The sequence below is a fragment of the Chamaea fasciata genome, unplaced genomic scaffold (genome assembly GCF_029207755.1).
Source record: "Chamaea fasciata isolate MVZ Bird 193981 ecotype frontalis unplaced genomic scaffold, bChaFas1.0.hap1 SCAF_1, whole genome shotgun sequence".
Lineage (NCBI taxonomy): Eukaryota > Metazoa > Chordata > Aves > Passeriformes > Sylviidae > Chamaea > Chamaea fasciata.
Genome location: NW_027094086.1, coordinates 11,427,152 through 11,440,613, shown reverse-complemented (window position 1 = coordinate 11,440,613; position 13,462 = coordinate 11,427,152). Strand labels below are relative to the sequence as shown.

Genomic DNA, 13,462 nt, shown 5'->3' with positions numbered 1-13,462 from the left:
GTAATTCTGGATGGATATCACAGTAATGCTGGGAGAGTGGTGTAGAATTATGATAGTGCAGAGCTTGAGTTGCTTCTCAAAACTATTACATCTTGTAAATGCTTTATCCTCCTTTCAGTGCTTTTGCTTACTAGTTACATTGTCTTTGTTAACTTTAAATTGTTCTTTCTGCAAAATGAAGTAGATGTTTATTGGTAAAATAAAGATTAACCTCACCATGACCTTGGAATTTAGTAAAGAAAAAAGAGACACTGGTCAAGTGCTGGTCTCTTTTGTCTGATGGGTGGGAAATAGTCTGGGTATTGCACAGACCTTAGTGTTTAGTCAAGCAAAAGGCCATTTTTGTTTGGGAAAATTGTGCGGATACTGCCTGTCTTCATGTCTTGGCGCTGCATGTGGCATCAAGTATAGAGCTTACAGATATGTAGATATCTATAAAACTTTTTCTGTTTCACAGCATAGTATGTTTACTTCCATGAGAGTTTTGTTTATGTATTTATATTACTTGTGTGTCTCAGCCTAAATTAAACCATCTCTATTTGTGTTGAATAAAATTTTACTTTGGATTTTGTGCAGCAGAGCAAGTCAGCACTTGAGTGTTTTGCTACATCAAATTATGTGTGAGAACCCTGTTTATTTAAGTAGCTCAGTATAGTGTCAGTTGGTGTTCAGAGATAATGCTGTGCTTTACATTGCACTCTGTTTGGGTACCATGGTAGATATACCTGGTCAAATAAATCTTAGCTACCACTCTCATGTCTAAACTGGCATCATTATGGCTTTTTAGCCTTCCCCTGGTACTCTAGAGAAAAAAGGGTACTGTAAGGATGTTGCTTTCGAGCACCATTGGCCGTTCTGCTGGCGATGAAGTTTAAGGGAATTTCAGGTTGAGGAAAAGTGTTGTGATTATTATAGAATTATACAGCTGTTTTCAAAAGTGGCTAGTAATGCCCAGGTGCCTAATTTTCGCTGTGCCCACTCTGAAGTGACTGTGTTCAGAATGTGTGCAACACCCACTCACTGGAAATCCTGGCCCCCTGAGATGTTTCAAGCTGGGCACTCAGCAACTGAGATGTTTCAAGGTGGGTGTTCAGACCATGCATGGTCTGTTTCTATGGAAATTCTGATTCTCTACAGTATAATGTACTTGGGTTTCTTTTCCATGGGATTGGCAGGAGCCTCCTGGGTCACTGACTTTGTTCCTGTTTCAAATAGTCATAGCCTACAGGGAAATGGTTTGTAACACAAGAAAAGGGTTTTTTCATCAGGCATAGTTTGTAATTTAGCAGACACCCTTGGCTCAACCGACTTTAAAGAAAAAAAAAAAAACCTAAGCAGAGAGAAATGGATAACTGAAGATTTTTCTCCCATTACTTGGTGGATAAAGCAAATGTGTAAGTCCAGACTGAAAAGCACAGCCTTTTCTTTTCTGAAATACAGCCTCAGAAGACTTTACTCAGGTACAGGAAAATGCTTGACCTAAATTCAAGTGTTGCAGTTTAATTTTCAGTTTCTTAATAGAAGCCAAAGAGAAAATAAGATGAAACTTTAAAAATCACTCACAGGTGATAGTTCTGGTGCTACCTGTGTTCTTGTTCTCTGTGCTGGTCTTTCCTTTTCTTTCCAAGGACTGCTAGTCCTGCTTCACATGCTCCTCTCAATTTTGCTCCTCCTGCTTAGATTTTTTCCTTTGGTAGAATACTGGAAACTCACATTCCACTTCCTTCTTTCCTTGAGAGGACTTGAACTTGAACTCACTTTAACCATCTTCCAGAAAAATGGCTTAGAGATGAGGTTGTTGAATATTGAAGGATGTCATGGAAACCCAGAATGGCTGAGGTTGGAAGGGACCTCTGGAGGTCATCTTGCCCAATCCCCTGCTCCAGCTGGCCCATCCGTCTACTGTAGGTTTTTCTTTCTGTCACTCAGGTAATTTCATTTTATGAAATACACCTGCCTTTCACTGGAGTCTGGTATCTAGGTGAAAGTTTGGTCTCTAAAATCGTGCACGCTTGGTCTCTAACTCTGTGTGTGTGAAAACTTTCTATGCAAAAGGAGTGGCTTTGTTTGGGCACAGTGAGGGAAATGTGGCTATATTAAATACTCTAAAGCTCAGTTAAAACATTTTCTGAGAAGTTGGAGGTTTCATTATGACTGGCTTCAGCAGTATGTACCTTCTGACTATTACAAGGAGGGAAATTTTGCAATTACTGCCCCACATTCCCTTTTACTCCACCAGTTGCCATTCCCTGTGTGGTTGTTGCTCCTCTTACCAGCAGTGATTTTTCTTCTCTTACAAATTGCAGTGGTTAGTGCCCTATCCAGACAGCTCCATGGAGATTTTTGGGGCATTTTACTTTCAACCATTTTTCTTTGTGAAGAAACCTGTGTTGAGGAGATTAATTTGATTTTCTCCAGTTTTTTTTGCTGTTCCTTTGTATGGCTTCTCATTTATTTTACTTTAGAATTTTCTGTATTAACCTTCTTCTCTTTCTGCAGGCTAATAAGGAAAGTATGTTGCATGTCAGGGAAATGAGATTTTGAAAGAAATCTTTGATGAAAGTTTTCTGAGGAGCTGTCCATGTATCTGCAGGAGAAAAAGTGATAATGTACCCTCAGTGCTGCAGAAGCAATCAGTCTCCTGCTTAAGTTCCTCTCAGTCTGCATAGTCTGGAGTGCTGTGGCAAACTTCAGTCCTCTGTAGACATGTAGACAGAGGGGGGAAATGAGACAGTGCTTTCCTACATAGGTCTGTGTCCTTTCACTGCCGAGCATCACTATGGTCTTCTCCAAGTGCGTTGTCAGTCTGTTCTTACAGAGCGTGGGTTGGTTGAGAGTTTTTTCAAGATCTACTGTCCAACTTGAATTATCAACAGTTTTGAGAAGACCAGAACTGGGGGTGCAGAGGGTAGTCTTAACACTTTTGGATCTGTAAATGAAGGACTTACTAAAAATGACAGCAAAAAGACTTAGCTTTATCTTGAATTGAGAGTGCATTTTCTCCTCCAAAAGACGGAACTAAATCAGGGAGTCAGAGAGCTTGTGTTCCTCTGCTGTCAGCAGTAACTTGCAACCTGGTGGCAAAGTGTGTATTTTATCTGCTGCTGGGGCATATGAAGACAACTGCCTACTACCACTGTTGCTAATGGCTGAAGTGATGGGTGTTTTTGTTATGAGTATTTTGAAAGTCTAAAACCTACTGTCAAAATTTCTGGGCAATGGTATATCATTCCTCTTCTGCCTTGAATCATGGGAAAACCAGCATACAGCTTGAATTTCAAAACAAACTAATATGTAGTGCCAGAGGTAGAACTGACATGTCCTGCTTTCTTTAAATTGAAATTTTGGCTTTTGTTAGCCAATACTATAAAGATATGAAAGTATGTATGTATTCATCTTAATCCACATTGTCTGTGCTTAAACATTCATTTTAAGTGCATTTGTATTTGTAAGTTTGGAGCCTTCCTGTAATTTCACCGTATCCCAGACTATTTTGTGTTTAAGGTAGTCTGCAGTGGAAGAGAATGCATATTTAGATTGGTGTGTACTGGCTGCAGGACAGCTGTAATACCCTAAAAAACAAATACTGATGTGCTAACTTTTGCACAGAAAGAGGTGGTTGTGAAAAATCTTTAGAAATTTTGCTAACTTGTGGATGTATATAGGAAACTAGAGTAAATGTAAACTCAGATGTTAGAAAATGCAAGTTTTGGATAAATTTTATGTGAGTGTTACTATAGGATGTATTAAATCAATGCTGTCTTGACTCTATTCTGTTGTTGGAAGTTCTGTTTTAACACTGTGGGTTCATGGTACATAATTTAGTCCTGACTGATTATAGTTTAAATCAGCATTAAGGCACCTAAGCGTGATTGGTCTCTTCAGAAGGGAGAAATTGAACCCTTGCTAGTCACTTTATGCAGTTTTGTTCTTTAATATTTAGGGAGACTTTTCAGAATAATATCCGTGTTTCCATTATAATAAGAGATCATAAAAGTCATGCGAGCTGGTATTTATATTTGCAAACTGCATATTCAGCCAGCTAATTTTAACATGATGCACGCGGGCCTTTGAAAATGAAATTATGGCCTTGAACTGGGTTTTCTGTGAGTAGAAAAATTAATATTGCAAAATGTATAATCTCTGAGTGGTGAGGGAAATGACTTGTGAAGAAATGGTTACTAAACTCAACGTATTTAGCCTAGATAGCAAAGAGACTACAATATGCACTTCAATGGTATTTTGTGGCAGTAGCTAAAAGCATATGCAGAGAGTTTGGAATGCATTCCTTAGATATGAATTAGAAATAAGATTAGGGTAACTTTTGATTAGATAACAGAAAGGCACACATCCAGCACTTGCAAAGTGTTTGATTTTGGTGTTAAGCTAGGTTGTTGGCCTGCAGAGTGCAAGGTTTGAGTACTTTGGAGAGTTGTCTGGCTTTGTAGCTGGAGTCTGGCTGGAGGATATTCAGCAGTCAGAGTGCTCATGGTCTGCTGGAAGAGAGTCAGTGCCATGAATCTCTTTACCATGGATCTCCACTGTTGCCCTCACATATGAAACAAAAGCAGCAGGAGGGCTTGCAGAGAGAATAACAGACAGTGTTATTCAGGCTTTCAAAAGCCTGATGTAATTATTAAATTTTAGTTATTTTTGATACTGTAGTGCTGTTAAACCGGTGGTTGGAATTTGTGATAATGAGTTGTGGGATGGTGTTGAGGAGAGAAAAGTATTTTCTAATTTCTTGTTCCTTAGTCAGATCAGGTCAGCTGGTGTGTTCTGATTAGTCTATGGTGGAGTCTGTTGTAAAGAAACCTTGAAAGTGCTGGGATCCCTGCCCTGGTGAGCTGTAAAACTTTACACCCCCATACAGTCATCCCCAGTTTCTTATCATGTGCACCCAAGCTGTGCCCTGCATCTGCTCCTGACTTGGGAGGGGCAGAAATGCTCCTGGCTCTTCAGGGGAAGGGAAAGCAGAGGAGCCTTGCACAGCAGGTTATTATGTGTGTAATGTAGAGCAAGGAGAGTTTTTAAAAGGCAAATAGAATAGCTTGTAATGTAAGTTTCCTTTTAAATCTTGTTTAAGAGATGGAGAGGTAAGTGGCTGGGAACAGCATAGGAGATTTCCTCTTAGCTTTCAGCGCCCTGTGGATTGAACTTCAGACAGAAAATGGACTCTAGTATCTGTCAATGAGCAGAAATAGGGTATGGACAACAACTGACCTGTACACAGTCCTTCAGATCTATCTGTATGTCCATAGTGCCTCCAAGGGCAGGATATGATTTTGTGTTAATGACATCTTCAGCAATTTCCCAGGATTTGTAACCTGTGTGAAAGAGCAGCAACAGGGAAACAACAGTGAACAGTACTGAGACTTAAAGCAGGCTGGTGGATAAGTAGAACAGTCAGTACAGGAAGAATGTAGAGCAGAATGTATTTGGAGATAATGTCTTTCTTGCCGAGCTGTGTTCCACCTCTTAGAGCTTTATTTTAATACATCTCTTAAAGTTGCATGCAACATTATTACTCTTCACCTGAAGTTTTTAACTATTAGGAAATACAGCATTTGTACAGCTCTCTTACTATTTAAGGATGCACTTCTTTTCCCCTAAAAGAAAAAACCAAAATATTTAGGCCACTGTAGTTTCTTTATGTTGTGGATATGATTCATTTTGACCATGGGAGGAGAATGACAGTTATTTGCTACACAAACCTTCCCTGTGATTCATGGAATGTCCTTTGTGTCAGCCTTGAAGGAGGCACTTCATATGCTTCCTAGCAGGAAGGAAAAATAGTGTGATCATAGTTACCAGATAGAACATGGAAACTGGGTGGGAGGGAAGGGAAAGGGGAGAGGGAAATGCTGATTATTCAGAAGAAAGCTGCAGGAATGCCAAGATGCTGTCTGCAGTATCCATTCATTTACTTAATGAAAAATGGATACGTTCCAAGCCTATATATAATTAAGGGAAACGTCACAACTGTAATTGCCGTGTTCACAAAATAGCGTAGCTTATTATGTAATTTCTTTTGTGTAAATATATCTTAGCACTTTTCCTTTGTCTCCTGGATCCATCACTCTTTCAGTATGGTAGGATATTTCTGTCTCTGAGCGGTGTTTCAGATTTTGCCCCCAAATTGATGGCCATATACAGTTGTGTCAGCTTTCTGCAGAGACAGATTTTTGTGTTCTAACATGATAAAATAGTTAGCAACTTAAGCTTGCCAGATCAGAAGACATTTTCCTTTCTTCACAAAAAAAAAATTAAAAACTGTACTACAATTTTCTTCCTAAAAGTAGCAGCACAGATTGGCTATTTAAGTGCTTTTAAAGAATGCTCCATCAAATGACAGTCCCTAATGCTGCCTGGCAGACATTGGGGCACTTTCACAGAGTCTAGCTGCTTCCCGCTGCTTTCTCAACTCCTGGAAACTGCAGGATAGGAATAAATGGGAGTAGCAGAAGTAGAAACTTAGGTTTCCTTACTTCCTGATTTCCTGCATGGATTCAGGGGTTGTGGCTGGCTGTCTTCCCACAGTTGGCAGCATTTGATGTGGTACATGCAGCTGTGTCGGGAACATACAGCTGTGACTGTTCGGCCTTGCAGCATCTACAGACTGTCCTTACCTAAGCAGATGCACAGCAGTGTTAGAATGGGAAAGCAGAAGTGTAGTTACAGATGAAAGGAGTGGAATTAGGAGGAATGCAGAAGAGAATAAAAGTGGATATGAATTGCTAATCACATGACCTGTGTTAATTGATTTTCCCTGGCAATTAGAATTTTACTGCTTGAATCATCAATGCTTTTCATTCTTCCATTATTTCCTGTGTTATAAAATGCTGGCTCTGTTTTGATTTTCCTATAGCTGTGTTTATTGGGGATAAGGGGTCTAATTATAGCTGTGAACTATACTGTACTGAGAGGGCATTTAAGTTTCTTCTGACTATTTCTGAGGCAATGTGATGAGTCATGAAATACAACTTTTGCAGAAAATATCCTGATTGCCTAATGACTAGGTGTTGGTAGATGAAATTACACATACTCTCTCTTGTTCACATGAAACCAGGGAAGTGTCTTTCTGAGTAAGCTGTTCAAGTTACCCAAGAAATGTCAAAGATTACAGTTGCAAAATGGGGGAAAAAGAAGTGTATGTTGGAGTAGCTTGGAAACACATGAGACTTACAAATGCATTAGATATTCACAGCATGAATACTTATAAATAAAATATTTGTAAAGAAAAAATGCTGCCTTAAAATAGTACAATGATTACCCATGTTCCGCATATTTTATTTTGCAGATGATGAAGAAGATGTTAACAAAATGGAAAAAGTCATGTTAGAATATGCTACAATGGACAGAGAACTTAATCATTATATAAAAGCATTTGAAGAAACCATAAATCAGGTAAATTATCTCTTCTCATTAAGTTATGAGAACATATCCTTATTTAAATATTGTCTTCTAAAAGACACAAATGTTAAATTTAAACAATGCACAATTGGAAAGACAGCTCTTCAGCAGGTATAAAATACTGAAGTTCCCAGTACAACTATTCATTTTTTTCTCCTAGCTTGCTACAGGGTTGGTGAGATTTTAACTTCTCCCCACCAAACTGGCACCCTTGGGATTACGGGATGAGTAGTGCTTTGGGAATGATTGAGGGCACTATAGTTAAGGCACCCTACTCTCAGGTGATACCACCTCACAGATTGTGGAAGATGGAAGTGCAGCTGATAATGTGAACAAATTGATGCAGAGAACCGATGTTTTAAAGCCTGTTTCCCACTGTCTTCCTGCCACCTGACTTGGCTGGTGCGTGTAAAGGGTGATCTGGCAGATTGCTCGCTCTATGAACCAGGGCCTCGCTCTGCCCCTCAACAAAGGACGGACAAAGGACGGACAAACTCCGGGCGCGGCGGCGCCGCTGCCGCCAGTGGCCGCCAGGGGACGCCGCGCCCGCGCGCGGCCCGTCCCGGGCTCGGCGCGTTCCCGGCCCGGCGGGAGCGAGCGGCGGCTCCGCGGCAGAGCCGGGCCGGGAAGGGGCAGGTCCAGGGCGGCCGAACCTCAGCTTCCGACCACGTCGCGCCGGGATAACTCAACTTCCTGAGTGACCTGTTCTAGTGTGTGTCTGCAGAGAGTCTTCTCTGTGTCCGTTTTATACGGATTTATATAGAAAAGCAAAAGCACATCCCTGATTTTCCTTCAAGGTGGGAAATCTGTGTTTCAAAATGTTAAATTAGGAGAGCTTTTCAGTTAAACTTGCCTCTGCTGTTATCTTGCTGTTGCTTTTTGTTTTTTTAAAAGCAGTAAAAGGAGAGCAAAGCAATACATTTCCCACTAGTTCTGTTGAGATGCCTACACGGTTTCTCTGTTGTAGAAAGGTTTTCCTTTAATTTTTAAAAATCTGATCAGATGCTTAACTGAAAAAATCTTCATTCTGATAATTAAATATGCATGTTTAAAAAGAGGTCAAAACTATGCAAGTTGCAACATCAGCAAGTGTTGGACAGCAGTAAATACAGGCACTGTTCCCCATGCAGTCTTTAAATATACATTTCACTTCAGATGTCACCATAATTGCAGACCTCCTAGTTTCTATTGGATGGTTCAGAACTTTTTCCTTTTATTTGGACTATTCATGATTTTAAAAGCTTTCCTAGTAAATTGTAAGATAGTCTTCATTGTTAGAGACTAATGATGTAGACTTGAGCGAAACACAGTTGGTTTATATTTTGATTATAAGCCAATTAATAATTGATGCCTTATTGTTATAAGAGGAATTTCAAGTAATTTTAAACAATGACTTTTGAACTTCTTTCATTATTTCCATTTGTCAGCAAAACACTTTTTTTTTCAAGTTTGGGACCATAAAGAGCAAGTCTGTGCCTTCACCGACAAAGCACTCAAGTACTGTTTACTTCAGATGCATCACTCATGATATTTTAAATTGAGCAGAGGTGTAACTGCTTCACTGAAGTGAAGGTATTTTTGTTGGTTTTGGCAGAGCAGTGATACATTTGTGGTTTTTAGGATTGAATTCCGCAGTATCTATTGTGTGCATATCTGTGCTGGTGTGCAAAAAAATACACCCGGAGGGGTTGGTTTTCCTTTCTCCCCCCTTTTTTTCCTCTAATGCAGCTTCTTTGTGTCATTGAAACAAACTCATTTCCTGTTATTTCAGTCCTAAGGTTTTAAAAATGCAGCTCCAAGGTATTTAACATGTTTTAGAGTCTACATGGATTATAAATTTGGTAATGGCTAATCTGTTAGCCTCTAGCCACACTTCTCCTGTATCTGCTTCCTACTTCACTCTAGGGAATTGTCTGTCCTTTCCCCTGCCAGCATACCGAACAAACCTTTGTGAAAGAACAGAGTTACAGTCTGTTCTCTGAAAAATAACAGCTCATGCTTTATTTTGGAGGCTAGCTGCATACCATGTCTCTGGAACTGCACTGCCCATCTCCAGTTACCTGTCAGAGACAGCTTAAAATCTGCTTCTGGGAAACAGATACTGTTGCTGAATTTAGGGCTGCACCTGCAAGTAGCTGTAGAATGGCTTGGGTTTAAAATAGCCTCCACTGACTTGCTCCCTGGTTCCATCTGAATTCCTTACCTGAGGGCTTTCTCTGGGGAGTTGCAGGAGGTCATTAATTTTCACAAGCAGACAGTTCTTCATAGACAGGATTTGTCTCCAACTGTAAAACACATTTTATCTAATTATTTTGTAAGTTTGTATGTTGATGATTTTTCTGGTCTGTAGTTTCCTCATACAGCAGTGAATCTGAAAGTGTATGAAAGCCTGAAAGCCTATGTTTCACCTTCTAACCAGCTGCTTCTAGTGAAATGTCCAACTGGAATTTAGCAAGATAAGGAGACAGCAGCAGTTAAAATTCCTGATATATTATTTTATTATGAGTATCTCTAAATTGCATTGACAAAAAGATATTGTACAACCAAAGGATTGTAATGTAAATAACTTGAAACTAGCATGAGATATAGTCACATGTCTTCTCAGCCAGTTTTTTTGTTGATTTAGACTGCAGTAGGTAGAATGCAGAAGGTGGGACATACCAGCATCCTCTTCTGGTTGAATCAGCAGCCTGTTGAGCAAGAAGTGAGCAATTGAATCACAGTGTTTCCAACAATAGGCTGTGGGAAATCCTTTGTCTGTCCTGTGCCACTGGATTTTCTTATATCTGTGTAATGACAGGACTTCTGCTGCTGCTGCTTCTTTCATTTTTAATGGGTATTTTTAAAAGAAATTAGCCAATATACAGGGTCTTACCATGCAAAGTCAAGACACCACTCTTATTTTTGGTGTAACAACAGTGGGCTGATGGAGCTGCAGTATCTCTTGCAGAATTTTTTTATACTCTTGAAATGGACCCAAATGATTAGAACCCAGGCTCAAGTGTTCCCTGCTCTGACAGAGTTCTCAAGTGGCCAGAACGCCAGTGTATTTTGTTGTCCCAAATACGGATTCTTTCACCCAGTGTGTGGGAAAACAATCCACACACAGAGTCAAGATACTTGATTTTATTTCTTGTCTGTGCAGAGAACGGGTTCTAGATGGTGACTCTATGAAGCGAACACATATTTAGTATGCCAGGTGCTCATTTTTTTACACTGTGAGCAATAAAAACCTGGCATTTCCCATATATGTAACAACCTAACTGTGTAGTCATTGGCTTTGCATCCTCTTGTCTGCATGTAAAGACCCAGAGCACATTCATTTTACTGTGCATGCTGTCTGAGGAAGTGTCTTATGGGAGCAGGGGGTAGTCATAGCCTGTGAACAGGTATTTTACTGAATTTACTGAAAGAGCACAGTGTTCAAGCAAAGTTATACTTGGTATTGTAGTTCGATTCATTGTGTCCTCCTGTTCTTGCTTCTTGGTTCATGTAGGTTTAGCTTTCCTGGACTGTCTCATAGTCCTTCATTTCAACAATTGTGCCTGCTCCCTCACTCCCACTCAGCACTCCTGATTAGCAGGGATGGTGGCGGTGGATTGATCACTCTCTCAGCGTTTCAAGCATTTGGTTTCTTAGGGACTGTCGAAACTGGGGGTAAATTTTCTGAAGTCCCCAGACTTCTCTGAATAAAATGAATTACAGTATATTGTAGATCAAAGTAGAGGACGAGGAAGACAAAACTAACTTCTAATGTTACGTTATTTCCACCTCTTTTTTTCTTCTTTATGGGAAGAGAACCTGGGCTATTTTGTTTCTTTTGCAGGTAAGAGGAAATTGTTGAATATGGTAATGGCATCTCTGGCAAGGATTGCTTAGTGCTTCATTTTACAAGTTACTTCTTTGCCAAACATCACTTTCTCATTCTTGATTCATGTCTGCTTTTTGACACTGTGACAGGATGAAATCCAAATCTTAGTGAGGTGGAAGAAACACACAGAAGACATTTAAGAAAAAAACTAAGAGAAGGAAGCACTGAGAATGAGAAGAGGCAGACACAAAGGGAAAGAACATGGTCTTGGGAAATCTTGAGATCATGTAGACATATGGGGACGGTACTGGTTTGAAAGAGGGCAAGGAAAGTGGTGGTGTTGAGCTGAAGAAAAGATGGAAATATTAGATGTGGCATTGATGCTTGGGTTTTATCCTTACTTCTCCCAAAGCTTTCCCACATTATTCTTGGTGAATCATATCTATCACTATGTCAGTGGCTGCTGTCATCTTTGTTTTCTGATTATTTTGCATGGAAACTGATTTGAGCAATTGTAATTTAATTCAAAGTTTATTATAGTTTGAACCCAGGAAGTGAAATTAAAATGTCCTTTGTTGGGTTTTGTTTGTAAAACTACTACATACATCTGATGTAAGTGTATGTCTTGAGAGGATTTGAAGTCTGGATGTGTTGGTCATTTATGCCTGTGTGACTTCACAGCTTGTCAAGTGTTCATTCTTCCTTTGCAAAGATGAAGGGTGTTCCTTGTACGAAAGTGATTTTGTTTCTACAGGATATATAGGAACTGCATATGGAATAGTTTTGTATTTTTGATAATAGTTCTTCCCTTAAGGCTAGTAAGGTCATTGCAGTGTGAATAGGAGGAGATGTATGTTCACTGGTCAGTGATTTAGAGCAGATTACTTAGTATTGTGGTGTGTTATTTTAGTGGCAAACTGTGTAAGTTGTTGTCCTGCAAGGGGATAATTCCCTTCAGTGATCTAGGTTGTATTCCAAGTGTGCAACTTGTGAGTGATCTAAAAGCCTCTGCAGAAAAGTAAAGAATCCTGTTTAAAACTGCTGTACAGATGAATCCATGGTCTCTGGTTTGAAACCTGTGTAGCAAAATTCTAATTTCCTCACTTAAAACTCGTGAGGAGTTTTAATAATCACTACTAACGCTGTAGTGATTTGTCTGGTCTTCCTTGGTTTCATAAAAATGAAAGGGACTTAACATCTTTGTTAACCAGCCTCTGCCAGCGTAGCTTCGTAGGCCAGGAGTCCTGTTGGAGAAAGTTTTACCAGTATGTCCAAGTTGTCTCTTTTGAATAAACAAACTAAAGCAACCTAACACTTCTGCAGTGGTGGCTCCACTTGCAGTGTGGTCTTTCAAGGAGCAGCAAGGTGAAGCTGAGGATGTGATTCCAGCCAGTGTCCATCCTCGTTGGCGCAGCTATGGCAGCAGAACTAATGTGATGACCAAGTTCAGTGTATGTGGCAAGTGCCAGCAGGGTCATCAGTGACTGCTGCTACCTGTTAGAGATAGGGTTGTGCTTAATAATCAGACTGTCACTTAGTTTTCTGTAGGGATGAGTACCAGGAAGACTGTGAATCCCAAGGGATTCATGTGTTTTAGCTGATTCAGGACTCTCTGACAGTTACTGGCACTGTGATACCCATTACAGCGAAACAGTTTTTGACATGGAGCTTTCTTGTTTCATGGAAGAAATTGCCTTGTTTGTTGCTGACACTTTCTTAATAAGCACTTTGCTCTTCTTTTTTCCTCTTGCTGCACTCTCATGACAACATGTTGTAGGGCAAAATCCACTGATGATATCCATATCTGCAACTGTGACCTTCACTGTACAGCTGAGCTCAGAGCATTTCCTCGGTCATCAGTGTTTCTTGATTCTGAAGTATTGTCTGCTAGCCATTAAAATTTTGGGACCTTCTTTTTATCAAAAAGGTCCTTTGCTGCACAGAAATTGCTCAGGAAGGTCTTTGTGAAGTACCAGGAAAATGGGTTTAAACCTAATGCCTTGAGAGGACTGCCCTGGAACAGAGACTAGGCAGAGCTAAAAGAATAAAGTAGGTCTTTATTAAAAGGTCTTAAAGGGTACACCTTGGGCAGAACAAGTGCCTGGCCAGGGCTACACCCAAGATGGACCTAAAATGGTCACAAAAATGGATGACTGGTCACGAGGTTTCACACTTCTATAAGTTTTCGTCCATTTGCATATTGAGGTTAGTTGTCCAATTAAAGCCTCAGGTTATGAA

General features: G+C 40.0%; 1 protein-coding gene across 2 annotated transcripts in view; it reads left to right on the top strand.

The window, feature by feature from the left end:
* Window positions 1–13,462, top strand: part of NSMCE2 (NSE2 (MMS21) homolog, SMC5-SMC6 complex SUMO ligase) — a 126,736-nt gene that overhangs the window by 18,950 nt on the left and 94,324 nt on the right. For both annotated transcript variants that reach the window (XM_066176103.1, XM_066176112.1), the window contains exon 3: window positions 7,301–7,407. In XM_066176103.1, the coding sequence (XP_066032200.1) occupies window positions 7,301–7,407 (107 nt within the window). The remainder of the gene's footprint in view (window positions 1–7,300; window positions 7,408–13,462) is intronic.